The sequence below is a fragment of the Phyllostomus hastatus genome, unplaced genomic scaffold, assembly GCF_019186645.2.
Source record: "Phyllostomus hastatus isolate PE091 unplaced genomic scaffold, TTU_PhHast_1.1 phas_contig_1, whole genome shotgun sequence".
Taxonomy (NCBI): Eukaryota; Metazoa; Chordata; class Mammalia; order Chiroptera; family Phyllostomidae; genus Phyllostomus; species Phyllostomus hastatus.
Window position 1 is genome coordinate 4,254,169 of NW_025333498.1, and position 14,544 is coordinate 4,268,712.

The following is a 14,544-nucleotide window of genomic DNA, read 5'->3' on the forward strand; positions in this document are numbered from 1 at the left end:
TAAAACTACTGATATTAAGAGTAGCTACTATAATTTATCTAGTCATTATATTGATATTAATCTTATAATTTTATAAAGCTAGGACAATATATGTTTTTAAAAATTTTATAGTGCTAGATACATAGGCACACAAGCACATACACAAAGTGTACAGTTTCATGATAAATCTACCCTTGACATTTTAAATATGAAAAAAAAAACCCTATAAACTGTTTTTTTTTGCTGGAGCATGTCTAAAACCAGACTCTAGAGCACAGAACCTAAGCAGAACTCAGGAATGGTATAGTGAGGCCTCCAATTTTTTAATTACCTCAAAATTCCTGGCTCAGGACTGAAAAGGCCAAAGAATAAAGCCAAAATCTCATGTTACATTTTTTATTTCAGATATTATAAACCAGTGCTAAGTTCCTTGAGTTCTTATCATGATTTTTTCTTATAGATACCGTGTCAGTAAATTATAATTTCTAAAATCATAAATGCCCATGGTAAAAAATATATTACAATGGTTAAGTTTATTTACCCCAAGCCTAATTTATTTGTTTCTAAAATACTTCTTCATATTCAAAGTCTTACATTTCTTAATTTTTATTCTTAAAATATCATTCTCAAAATCAATCAATTCACCAAAACCACCCAGATTATTCTATTTTACCTTATGCAGGCAAATGCTAATTTTTCTTATACAATGTTTAATCTTGTTAGAACAAAAATATTTATTCTTTCCATATTAAAACTTGATATCAGTAAATTAAAAAAATAAAGTACTTCTGCATGTAATATGCTTACTGAAGTTGCTACTTTATGGTAATCTTCATAAAGACAAATGTAGCATTAGTAGCATCAGGACAGAAATATTAAGATAAAAGAATAAAATATAATTGCTTTCAAATAAATAGGAAAAGAAACGTAAGAAAATACCTTACAACTTCACTAACAAATGACTGTAAATCAATTTCATTTTTTATCCAGCAGTAAGAAAAAATACAAAAGTATATTTCTTAAAACCATTACTGCAACTACTGAATTCCTTCACTCTTGCTTTCTTCAATTCTATCTTAACTTATCACAAAATGAGGAACCTAGCATATGCCTGAAAGATTAAAAAATAAAAACAAATCCATAGGTTGGCATGTAGATTCAAAACACCAACTATCAAATTAAAAGTACTAACTACCTTTGCCCTCCCCTTTTCTTATAGATCACTATAAAGTAATAAGACTTATTAGCTGTCCAACCATTTAATGGAAGATGTTTCTTTCAAATATTAAGTGTTATGAAACAGAAAAAGCAAACCACTATCTCAACCAGGGCGACCATGAAAAACTTGTTATGGAAGTTTTCAAATATATGCCACACACAAAAGCAGAAAGAATAGCATATAAACACTCATGTATCTATCCTTTAGCTTCAAAAATTACCAACATATAGTAATAATCACATCTAGCACTTCTAGCAACACTCCACTGAATTATCTTAAAGCAAATATCAGACATTGTGAGGTTTTACTATAAGATACTGCCCCATACAGGTGATCATAAAGTGAAAATCTACTCCCTGACCCCATCTTCTCCTTATCGCACTTTCTAGACGTACGGAATGCCTAAAATAACCATTTCTAAAAGTGGGTGGTTAAACCATTTCTGTAAGTTTCACAGAATCCCGTGAAAAATAAAAGTATGAATGCTTTTAATTTTCTTTAAAAATGCAAAAAATAACTATGTAGGTTTACACAGGAAAGCAAGTATTTCTTTTTCTGACCAACTTTTATGTAATTCTTACCATCTTCATTTAAAAACAGTTTGTTGAATCTTAATCCACTTGGCTCTTTCCCAACATATCGATGTACATATTCTGTTCCAAGATCATTAACAGCAATGGCATATTTCAAAGGTTTTACACAGGACTGAAGACAAAATGGAACTTTGGTATCTCCAATAGAATGCCTATTTAAAAGCAGATTAAAAATTAATTAAGATAAACTGGAAAAAAAAGTAACTGAATCACTCACTAGAGTTGTTTTCACATGTTAATTCTAATTACAAAGGTTTCCCCATAATTTAACCACAGATTTACTTAGATATTAAAAAATAAATATAAGTATGTTTACTTTAAGAGTAAATGAAGGCAAAAGCTTAAAAATACTCAGGTACTAAAATAATTCCAAATTAAATAATTAAGTAATGTGAAAAATTTCCTCAGGGCGAGGGAGTATGGCCCTCCTTACTCCTACCTGTATTCAATCATATAAAATGAACTGGTCCTTTTAGAAATTAGTCACTTTTTTTTTTACTGATAGCCTTAACCATGGCTAAACCATGGTTAATTTTTAAACAGAACACAATTTAGATTCAGTATCATTCTCTGAGACCCTATCTATAAATGTATCATCTTGTCAACCATATCTACTTACAATTCCAGCCCCATTATATTAATTGGCAACCACTATAGCTGGTACTAACAGTAATCATTATCACCATGCAGATGAACAAAACAAAAAGCTTCATGATAGCAAATTGGAATGCACGTGAAGTAGAGCATAGGTTTAAAAATAAAAGAACACCTTCACTGACCCCATTATAACATAAGCCTCACAAGGGGAGAGATCTTTGTGTGGCTGAAGTATCCCAGATGCTCACAACAGTACCCCACACATTACTGGCACTCATTTATTCAGAATGAAACTCACAGTGAAACTAAGCACTATTAATAACTACCCCTGGGGAAATAGTGGTTAACAGAGAGAGAGGTGTCAGAGGACAACCTCACTTCTTATTAGGAAGGTAAATACATATGTATATATAGGAAAAGTATATTTTCCCTATAATCTTTATAAAAAATTTCTAATTCAGACTATAACTTCAACTTGACAATCATTCTAAAACCAGACAAAAAGCCTGAATCCCTGCCCTGGCCAGTGTGGCTCAGTTGGTTGAAACGTCATCTCCTAGCCAAAAGGTTAGGGCACATGCCTAGGTAGCAGGTTTGCTCCCTGGTTTGGGTGCATATGGGAGGCAACCAATCGATGTTTTTCTCTCTCCTTTCCTCTCTAAAAGCAATGAAGGGAAAAAAAAGTCCTTGGATGAGAATTTAAAAAAAAAAAAAAAAGAGAAGAAAAAGAAAGAAAGCCTGCCTTCCTACTACCTTTAGATTTAAAAATACATATGCTCCCAAGGGTGTCCAACCTGCAGCCCAACAGGCTGCATGCAGCCCAGGATGGCTGTGAATTCGGCCTAACACAAAATCATAAATTTACTGAAAACAGTGTTTGTGTATGTAATACACAAGATAACCCTTCTTCCAGTGTGGCCCAGAGACACCAAAAGGTTAGACATCCTTAGCTCAAAGTCAACTTTTTAAATTTTCTAGATAAGAAAAATAAAAAGAATTATCTCTATACACAAAAAAAGTTTAAAAGCCATGTGCAAGCATTACATGATAATAATTCTCTCCAAATGTAAAATTTCCCATTACATGATAAACCATTTCCTCCAAATACAAAAACAGGAATATCACTGCCTACTGGAATGTGCTCCATTAAAATAAAGCCACATCTCATGTATTTGTGTCCTTTCATAGCATTCAACATTTAATTCAACACACACACAATGCATGCTTAGCATATTTTACAAGCCCAGAAGAGGATAAAAGCCTATCATCATTACTAGGTGTTCATGGATTAGATTAACGTTTAGTGAAAATGCACTACAAGGTGTTAATTTAGCCTCTTCCAGTATTATACAACCTCTGGGCCCCAGATTCCTTATCTCAAGAATGAATGGAGTAAACTGTGTCTTTTTGTGTTTTTAACTATAAATATGTAAGGGAGATAATTAGAGAAAAAAAAAACCAAAAAGATCAATTAGAATAAAGGCATTTAAGAGATCAAATTTAACAAATTTTCTTAAAAATGTGTGGGGGAAGGAGAAGGCTTTATTTGGACATTGTCTTGAAAAATAAACCTTAAATTATAAGACTAAATAAATGATCTGTAGGTTAAACAAAATTTATATCTATGCTATAAATTCATCAATCTGTATATACTCAAAAGTTGTATATCTTATTTTAAATGTTATATTTTAATTAAAAAATTATCTCATTGAAAAACAAAACAAAAAAAAACAGAAAGATTACACCTCTGAGCTAAATCCTTGAGTAAAAAAATATTTTCTTTTTTTTTGACTAAAAAAAACAAATTACAACACAATACTAAATCTTTACATCTAATTCACAGAATAATTAAAAACCATTCTTAAAGAAATATTCTAGAATTTTATACATTTTTCCAAGGACCTCTCCTTAATTCAAATCTTTCTCTTTAAGTACCCTCATCATTTTTTAAGGTTTTTAAAGTCAAATCTTTCTCTTTGAAGTACCCTCATTATCCTTTTCATAATTCTGCTAGATCCTCATTTGTCAGTGGCTGTGCTTGTTAGTGTAAGCACTTCCCGAAGATGGCTTTCATGGACTTCATGAACTCCTGCATGTTTTGCAACTGACTTCTTACTTTACAAATGACTGATGGTTTTCATGGATTTGAAATAAACTTACCTCTGTCCGTCTACTGTGCAAACAGATACACCCCACAAATCAGGACTAAACTTGGCCAGCTGAGGAATATAATCTGCAACCTTAACAAACATACTGAAAATTAACAGATATAATACAAGAAAATAATACTTTCTTTTACCAAAAATTTATCTCACTTTAGCTTCCACCAATGAATAGTTATTTTATAGCACTCAGTGGCTTTATAGTCTTTTATAATAATATTCATAAAAACTAAGGGCACAACAGACTTGAAGATTACAGGTGAGATCTAAGTGATTTATCAGTCTCCATCATCACCTGTTTTCCAATGCATTCTCTCTTTCTAGGAAAAGAGTCTAAAAGAAAAACTGGGACTTGAAATTTTTTTTATAAGGGAAAGAAATAGAGAATTTCTTTAATCAGGGTCATATTGGTGGGGTTTCACTATCTAAAATCTTTCAATAGGAAGAAGAAATAAAATAGCCTTTATTATCACTTAGAGGATTTTTTAAACTGAAAACATTTCATTCAATGTTCAAGAACATATCTGCAGAAATTCCCAGTAAAGTTACTATTTTATTAAAGATTTCAAGGCCATCTCAATCATTTGAAAATCAAAAGAAATTTGTAAACTTAGATTTCTTTTTACCTAAAGGAACCAAGTTGATATTTAAAATATTTTAAAAGCACTTTAATTCAATGGCCTCATTTAACTTAAATTTCTTAATTAGCAAAACACAAGAAAACTACACACTCTCTATACCTCAAGTTGAGATAAATTTAAGTGATTAGTTTAGGAAAATATTCACATTAAAAATGTTACCTTTCCGCCAGACTGCTTTTTAGCACTTTCATATAACTCATCGATATGAGAGGTAAAAGACATAAAGTCAGGAATGACAAACTTTCTTCTAAATGCTTGTGTCAACAAAACAATGTTGCTTTGAACACATCTGTAGAATGTGAAAAAAATATATAAAAAGACTGAATGTCCTTCAAATATGAGTACTTGGAAATAACAATGTTAATCAGGAGAATATTTAAATAATAGAGAAATTCATGATTTTATATAACAAATTAAATCCTATAAATTATACTCTTTCTACATTATTTTTATTTCCTTCAAACAGGCTCTCATGTAGTTGTTTGTAATCTGTTGAACAAGTTAAAGAAATAAATTAGACTGCCTAAGAATTATATCAAAGATTAAAGCAACAGAGCATTTCATCAGGTTAAGTATCAAGACCATCTAAAAACAAGTTTCTTAGCCTATAAGAGTTGACAGGTACTCAGTATGACATATAGTTAACAAAAATCAGACTTGAATATGTCATAGTTGGGATTCTATTTCTTTTTTACATTAAGTAACCTCAGACATATATCCCTTATTTCTATAAAACTATTACTAGTGTTTTACAAAAAGCTACAGTTTGTGTTTTAACATAGTTTTCCTGAATTATATTTCAAAAACTTGCATTTCTAAACTAAAAAATGGATATAAAATCAATGTTTAGTGACATTAATCTGTCTCATAAATAACATACTTGTTAAGATGCTTATAAAAATAATGAGTAATTCTACATGAGATATATAACGTAGAATCAAATTTATATTATTTGAATCACCAAAAATGTTTAATTACATTATTTTACTGACTGTAAGATATGTAATACATTGTAGAATAAAAGTGTTTCATTGTTTAAAACTATTTAAAAGATGGTAAATCAAGTGATTGGAGGGGATGAAATCTAAGGATGTGGACTAATATTCTGCTTTGTCCTCAACAAGATTTAAGCCAGAAAATCAATATATTAATGTAACCTTAAAGAAGGTTACAGCCAACCATATACTTGAGGTTCATCTTTTTTAAAGTTTCAGTAACTCAGAAATAAAATATTTAATTGCTAAAGGAAAACTTGCTAGACATGAGCATCAGGCTATAATACCAATTTAGGACTAGCCTTTAAGAGACAAAAAGAACCCCAAATGTTTATAGATGAAGTATTAGAGTCAAAGCATTAACTATGGGAAGTCATTTGTGTAACAGATTTCTCACAGATAAGTGATATGACACTATATTAGCAGCTTCTTTGGGGGAAAGAAAAAGAAAAACACTCCAAATTGGCATCTGAAAAATTATACTTAGTTTCAAGTATTATTCATCCTGTTTAATCCTCAAAACATAAACACTTTGAGAGGGATAATTTCCCCACTTCACAGATGAGAAAACTCTAACTTGAATAACTTGCACTAATTATAAATGGAGAAATGAAGTAGACACGCAGTATTTGCTTTTTTTAGTCCATGGTAAATGAGAAAGTTTTGTATCTCAATACTTTAATTACAGCTGTTCTAATAAAACATAATAAAACAGCATCAAATTAAATTTAAAAGACAGATTTCATACTTTTTAACTATTAATGAAAATTCAGAATATATACTCACTTAGTCAACATAAAATTTAAAAAATGATTTAAAATAAAATATGTTGTTTCCAGTGACAAGAATGTGACCCAACAAACATAAAAAATTATAGTCCTAATTTCATTAACCTATACATGTAGACATAACTGACACCCCAGAGATACCAAGTATTTACTTCAATAAACTTTGATAAACTGTTTTGTGATAGCTTCACAATGTTAATCTAAAAAGTATTAAGTTTTGTTATTCATTTAGTATTTAATATATTTCAAATAGCAATTCAATTTGTACATGAGAGTTTAAAGAAATATATACTGAAAATATACTTCTCAGCAAAAAAAAGTTAAGACAATTCCTGATCTTAAGTCACTGTATCTGTATCAAATCAAATATACATCCTTATTTAAGAAATAACACATGAGAAAATATGAGGCTGCCAGTCAAATTTAAATTATTAACTTACTACTAACTATTTAACTATTTAAAATTATCAGCACTTTTTAAAGTAGGCTTTATAATTAACAAAGCTGTAGTCAGTGAAAGTCGAGTTTTGCTTTTTTTTTTTTTTTTAATCAGAAGGTGCTGATAAAGCTGTGGTAACAGTCTTAACTGGTGAATTACTGTGGCCAAGAAAAGTAATCTTAAAACTAAGAAAAGTGTTTAATTGGGTAATGATGAGCATTCCAGGTAGTAAATGTTTTTTCTTGGAGTTATTTTAATATGAATCTAGATAGCATGAATCTAGGAAGTCAGAAGTCATACAAAATGAACTCTGAGGAGGAAGTGCTTATTCATTTCAGTAAGTCACATCTTTCTCATGCTTTGGTCAGTCTTCTCATCTGCAAACTAGGAATAATCACTTTTTCCCCTTGATTAGTCTATGTTAGAGTTTTCTTTAGATTTTTTTCCCATGTTAGTCTATGATTAACAACTGTAATGTATGTCAATATTTTACAAAATATCTTGCATATAATTTTTCAGTAGTAAAATAACCCTGAATTTTTAAACAAAATCAAACATACAAATGTAAAGACTTCCATTTGGTTAGACCAAAAAATTATGATCACATAAAAATAGTTCTAATACTCATATGATTAAAAATGCATGAATAAACATAGTATTCATTTTCAACACAAATTTTCTACTTCTATTAGTTCTAAGGATAAATTGGCATTAAAAACAATTGACTATCTAGATGGGTACAAGCCGTCTCCAACTTTCAAACAGATTATGCCCCAAACAGTATGCTCAGAACTCATTTTCCCGTTAAAAAAAAAAAAGTCATACATAATAGCTTTCTCAGATTATCCTCAAATATTAACCAACAATGTATTTTAGGTAAAATATCAATATATTGACTTCAAATCTGTCCACCTTTATAAATTATTTCTCTGGGAAAATGAATTCCACTATAACATCTCCTTCCTGCCCACACGGAGGTGAAATAGTTTTATTTCTGGCAACACTAGCTAGAAAAATTATTTTGAAAACAGAGGAAGAACTTCTCTACAGCAATCACCTTTCCAGGTAACCTGAAAAGGTTAATATTCAGAGGTTTTAAATCACCTCATTCTAGGGATGAAAAGAGCAATCCTTATGTCTACAGACTTAGACTTTTCCACTATCTGCTTATATACACAACAAAGCATTTGTCAAGTTGGGAACTGTCTATATTACAGTCATCAATTTTTTTTAAAAAAAGATTGGATTGGTGTTTAAAATAACGTGGTTGTTTTTTATATAATCATGGGTAGAAAATTTTGTGATTATATTTCCTGGATTCATAATCATATATTTAAATTACTTTTAGTTTCAGATTTAAACATAGAAACATGTTTATAAAGCACAAAAAATTTAAACAGTACTAAAAAAGTGTATAAAAGTGTGAGATGCTGCTTTCACTTTAAATTCCAAAGCAAGACCTCATATCTATTACCAATAGATCTACCTACCATCTCTCTGACAATTCACTATCAGATATGCCAAAATAACACCTCAGAAGGCACCATTATCAAAAAGTCCTTTGCAAAGAAAGCTCATAAACACTAAAAAATAAAATAATCTTTATTGTAAAAAGGTACAGTTAGTTAGAAATTATTTCCTACTCTATACAAATAAAGCAGTTCTGAAGACTCAAAATTCCTAATGCTTATTCCAACATGGAACTAAAATCTACACTTTACAAGGTCAGTTGAGTTAACAGAATTAAGAACCCTTGTGGTGAAAAGATAAACCCATGCTCTGTCAGCAGTGCTGCAGAGCATGCCAAGAAAATTTGAAGGACCTCAGTTAAGCACTTATACCTCAAATGACTTAAAATTCCAGGACATTCCCAGGAGACATCTAAAACAAATATCATCCAGCCCCCCCCCCCAAAGAAAATAAAAGAAAAATAAATAAAATTACATATATACATACAAATAAATTTTCAAGGCTGATGCTGGAATTCTTTGGATATTTCAACCTAAGCCTACAGTCTGAAAAAAGCCAATGTCTTATACTAGCATTTACAATTTTATACTAGTTTTCACTTTATTAGTAGTTTAAAATACAACTGACCTCTTTGGGATCCATTACAAACATGCTGTTCATTAAATCATTAATTCAGACTAGTAGGAACACATTAATGAAAACAATAATAAACATGCAAATACGAAAATAAAAAATAAATATTCTCAATCAACCAAATCAAGGCATTAATGTCCAAAGTTATCTTTAGTTTTTAAATATTTGAAGAAAATTAAAATAGTCAAAAGCCTATCTGTTAATACATCTAAAGAGAGGAGAGAAGCAAACAATGAAGAATTGTAAATCTAAGAAATACAGGCTGTCTGAAACTCTTTTTTTATAATGTCATCTAAATCACCTTGAAAGAAAGAAACTGAGAACATGGTGAGAAAGCCTGCAAGACATTCAGATGAACTGGTGCTCAATTTCAGCCATTACAGGACAAAGAGTATTCTCTATTTAAACTGAATGCAATCTCTAAGTACTGTACACTGTAAATATCCATAGCTACATTTCCTTAGAGCAGTTTTAAAGTATACAATCACCCCAATGTATTACAGAACCTTAATGTGCACCAAGTTCTTCAAACAATTGATGTTTATAAAACCCAGTTTTTGTTTCAGTTACACAGGAAACACTGGCCGTAAAAGATGCAATTTTGTTTTAAAATAAAAACCACCATATAGCATAGCAATCACCATTAAATGTTTGTCAGAAATTTTTACTTTTTAAAAAGATCTTTGTCTAGCATGACACCATCTGATGTTGTTTGAAGAGTTAATCTTAACATATCCATACACTCTTTCAACCTGGGATCAGACGTTCGCAATCCTGTAGATTTGAGTGCCTGTTTTTAAAAAAATAAGAGTTTGTAAATACATAGTGCAAATAATGTTTATGCTTATTCCAACTAAAAGTTTTTATTCCTGTACATAAAAACTTCTACCCAAGACCTGAATATGTATATGACATTTTAGTGTCACTATTACCCACTTTCTGGACAAGTTTCTCAATTCTTTCTTTCATTTTCTTTCACTGATTACCTTGAAATGAGCATAATAAAAATTTGAAAACACAGTAAGAGAAATAGTCAGTCAGAATCTGTATGTCAAATGACCTTTAAGACTACATTTCAATATATCTGTATTACTGATTCAGTACTACCTTTAAAGAGTTTAAGACAGATAAATGCAGAAACTTACTGTAATAAATTTATGAACGGGTATTTTCTCTTGTCCTTCTGCAATTGTATAGAACAGCAAATCTTCCAAGCTAGGTAACAGACCCTGTTTTATTTTACTAAAGGGGAGAAAAGAAGACAAAATTAATCCTTATGTGAAGATTCTAATAGATTTACCTCCATTTATTATTAAATATTCACTAAACCAGATTATAACTGAATTGATCTCATTAAGTATACATATTACGTAGATTTATCAAAATCAAACCAGTATTACTGAAACTGCACTGAAAAACAAGAAAATAATGATTCATTAATGAGTACAGGTATTTTTAAATTCCAGGTTTTAAAATCTTGATTACCATTTGTTGCTGTGCTAATGCCTAGCCATCTGATACAGCAGTACCTTCCTGCACAGATTAATACAATCACCTGATATTAATTACAGAGCTCAGCAAAAGTTCAGGTAAGAGTCAAAACTTCGCTTTTTTTTTAAATGACTATATTTACGTATTATTCAAATAGTTAACCTGACTGCAAAATCTGAGGGAGACAGCAATTAAGTACTAGGCGGTAAAGATTAGCATACAAGTTCTCTAAATCCTGGCTATAATACTTAAACTGAGTCACCTTGTGTAAATTGACCTGTGATTCAGTTTCTTCATCTGAGAAAGGGAGATAATAGCACCTACCTCACAGGGTTATTGTGAGGAACAGCTGACTTACACATTCAATACCTTAAGAACACTGCCTGGCAGAGAGTAAATACTCAACTGATGGTACCTACAGTTACTATTTCTAAATGTTCTAGGTTTACATATACAGATCAAATGCCACAAATCAGAAAGCCTGTTAAAATAAAAATTTTTATCATTAAAATCTTAACTAACTAATTAGTAAAATACTATGATTAACCAAACTTTTAAACAAGAAAGGAACTTTTTCCTATACATTGAAAATCTTTCAAGTAAACAAACTACAATAAACATATTAAATGTCTTCTTTTGGAGGGATAAGAAACTGAAATTAACACATTTCATTATCCTGTCCACCAATACTGTTAATAAGCATTACAGACATGTTATAAGGACTACAGATCTAAGACAGATTAATCTGTTCCCCACCCATTTTTATTAAAATGGGGGAGAAATATATACATCTGTGTATACACACACACACACATATATATATCTGTATGTATAAAATATTCTGGAAAGGACTTTACCTGTATTTCAAGGTAGCAAGAGAGAAAATTATGAGAGAAAAGAAGGAGGGAATACTTGTTTTCTTAAATTCAGTCAGACCTTAAGTCAATGCTGGACTAGCCATTAGTATAATGGCAACTTTAAAAGGAAAACTCTGTAATTACTCCTGTAAAATAAACTGTTCCACAGCCTAAGTCTTTTTAAAATTGTGTTTTTATACTGTTAAAAAAGCTTTTCTAGGTGTCCAAATATGTACTAGATTACCGAAAGATTATTTAATAGTTCCATACTTTAGTTAAGACTGACCACATGTATTTAGTAATTACTTAATATAATTACTTCCCTATTGTTAGTGATCTTCTATCTTAAAAAAACAATAGAAAATAGAGTTGGTTCACAGAGCATGTACATTTATACATGCAAATATATAATTTCTCCTAAAATATTAATGTTGACATTAATATAATTTATGTGTGTTCAAAGCTATTATAACTTTCAGTTTTTAAAGTTAACCTTAATATATATGAATTTCAGGCCAAGATTTTAAATAAACTTCACACATAGCATAATTTAGTGATATATCCTGGATATATAATTATTCCCTGAAACAATTTTGGCTCCTAGAAAACTTTTTAAAATGTATTTCTGGCTCTGGCTTGATGGCTCAATTGGTTGAAGTGTTGTCCCATATGGTAAAAGGCTGTGGGTTCGGTCCCCAGTTGGGGTGTGTGTGGGAGGCAGCCAATTCATGTTTCTCTCTCACATCGATGTCTGTGTGTCTGTCTGTTTCTCTCTGAAAATAGCCCCGAGTGAGGATTAAAAAAATGTATTTGAAATATTGTAAAAATAAGACCTAAAATTAATGAGTAACTTACATTCTAAATACTCTTAGAGCATGCATTCTAATGTAATCCCTCCAATGACCTTCTGACATAAGGTATTATTATTACCCAAAATACAGTATGGTTCCTGGTTTACTATTTGCTGAAAAAATGTGTAACTCCATCCCCATTTCATAAATGAGGAAACAGAGGGTCAGACACATGAAACTTCCCAAGACTGTATAGAGGCAGAGACGGATTTCTGTTAATCCAGAGTCCAAGCCATTTATCACTATAGTATACTAGGTTTCAAATTTACTAGGTAGTTATTAATTGTTATTACTGTTATAATATAGTTTTTCTTGGCCTTACCCATATCTAAAACCATTAAAGTGTTCAACAATACTAATAAGTTAGTTATTTAAAGAAAAACTGAGCCAGAAAATCAGTGAAAAATTCAAACATACCAATTATTAACAGAAAATGGTTTGTCAAATAAACTTCAGACAGTGGTACTTTATCACTTTAAAAAAACTGCAGGATAACATTTCTATGTATTTATTGCACCAGTAAACAGTTTTTGCTTTGCTTAAAAGCTATATAAATAACATAAAATACATATAGACTTCTTTAGCTTATGGAACATAGTGCAAAAAAAAAAAAAGAAAAATTGAAGTGATTGAATTATTGCCATGGCTAGCAAAAAAGATGAATATTTATTTGTTTTTGGATGAGACTAATTTTTATCCACAAGAGAGAGATTTAAGCCATCTCTAAAACTATTCTCACAAAATAAATGGTCAAAATTAACAAAAATAAAATACTACCTATCTTAGCATTCAAAAGCTCAGACTCTGATCTGAGAAGGAGTTATCTTCAACAATCTGGTGAACAAATATACAGGTTCTCCCCAAATTTCACACAGGTAGAAATTACTCCAAACATCTTTCTTGTCCCCTTTTCCTCCTCAAATTGAGTATGGCTTTCTGACAACACTTCATAATAACATATTTAGCTATTAAAATTCAAAAGCTAAAAACTCAGTTTTCAATAACTATACAGTAAGTAGAAAATCCTTGAGAAGTATTTAAGTTTTAATGAACAACAAAAAAAGATTATAGCAAGCTTTCAAACCCTAACATTAATATTTTAATGTTATCAATATCAACTCAATATTTATTAATTTATTGATATTAAGCCAATTTATAATTCAATAAATATTTGTTGTTTATTAATATTAATTCAATAGTAATATTTATTAATATTAATTCAATATTAATAAACCCAAGTGATTCCTGCAGATACCCTAAAGAAAAACATAAATGGTAATGACACTCAACAATTAAAACAGAACATGCATAGATTAGTAAATCCAAAGAAAAATCCTTGTTTTGTACTTTTATTCCTTTCCTTTTATTCTCCCTCATTTCCTTTCTAATTTCTGCCTTTAAGATCCATTCACCATCACTTTGTTCCTTCTTTTACCCATTCCTTCCCCTCCTTTATCCTCATAAAATATCTGCCTAAAAAAACATGATTTCTTTAAAAAAATCCCCATGCATTTAACTGCCATCTATGACATATACAATACTGTTAGTTGTTGCTTACAACCTAAAAGGGAAATAGAATAATATATGTAAGGCAGAATTATGGGAAAAGATTTATGGGATCCAATCACTGAAAATTACTGTGGACTAATAAGGTCAAGCTTTTTTAGAATAGGTAGAATTTGAATTAGACTTGAAAGCTGGGTAGGAGCTGGAAACATGGCAACAAATGGGGATTTCAGGCAAAGGAAATAGAACTACCAAAGCAACGAAGTTAAGCATTCACTAGATGTTTGTAAAGAACAGCAAACAACCAGAACTTAGGATATATG

At 30.4% G+C, this 14,544-nt stretch overlaps 1 protein-coding gene across 3 annotated transcripts in view; it reads right to left on the reverse strand.

Moving 5' to 3' along the window:
- Window positions 1-14,544, reverse strand: part of GLS (glutaminase) — an 81,481-nt gene that overhangs the window by 56,813 nt on the left and 10,124 nt on the right. For all 3 annotated transcript variants that reach the window (XM_045820550.1, XM_045820641.1, XM_045820713.1), the window contains exons 2-6: window positions 10,662-10,758; window positions 10,185-10,306; window positions 5,351-5,480; window positions 4,549-4,628; window positions 1,780-1,943 (exon numbers count right to left, since the gene is read on the reverse strand). In XM_045820550.1, the coding sequence (XP_045676506.1) occupies window positions 1,780-1,943; window positions 4,549-4,628; window positions 5,351-5,480; window positions 10,185-10,306; window positions 10,662-10,758 (593 nt within the window). The remainder of the gene's footprint in view (window positions 1-1,779; window positions 1,944-4,548; window positions 4,629-5,350; window positions 5,481-10,184; window positions 10,307-10,661; window positions 10,759-14,544) is intronic.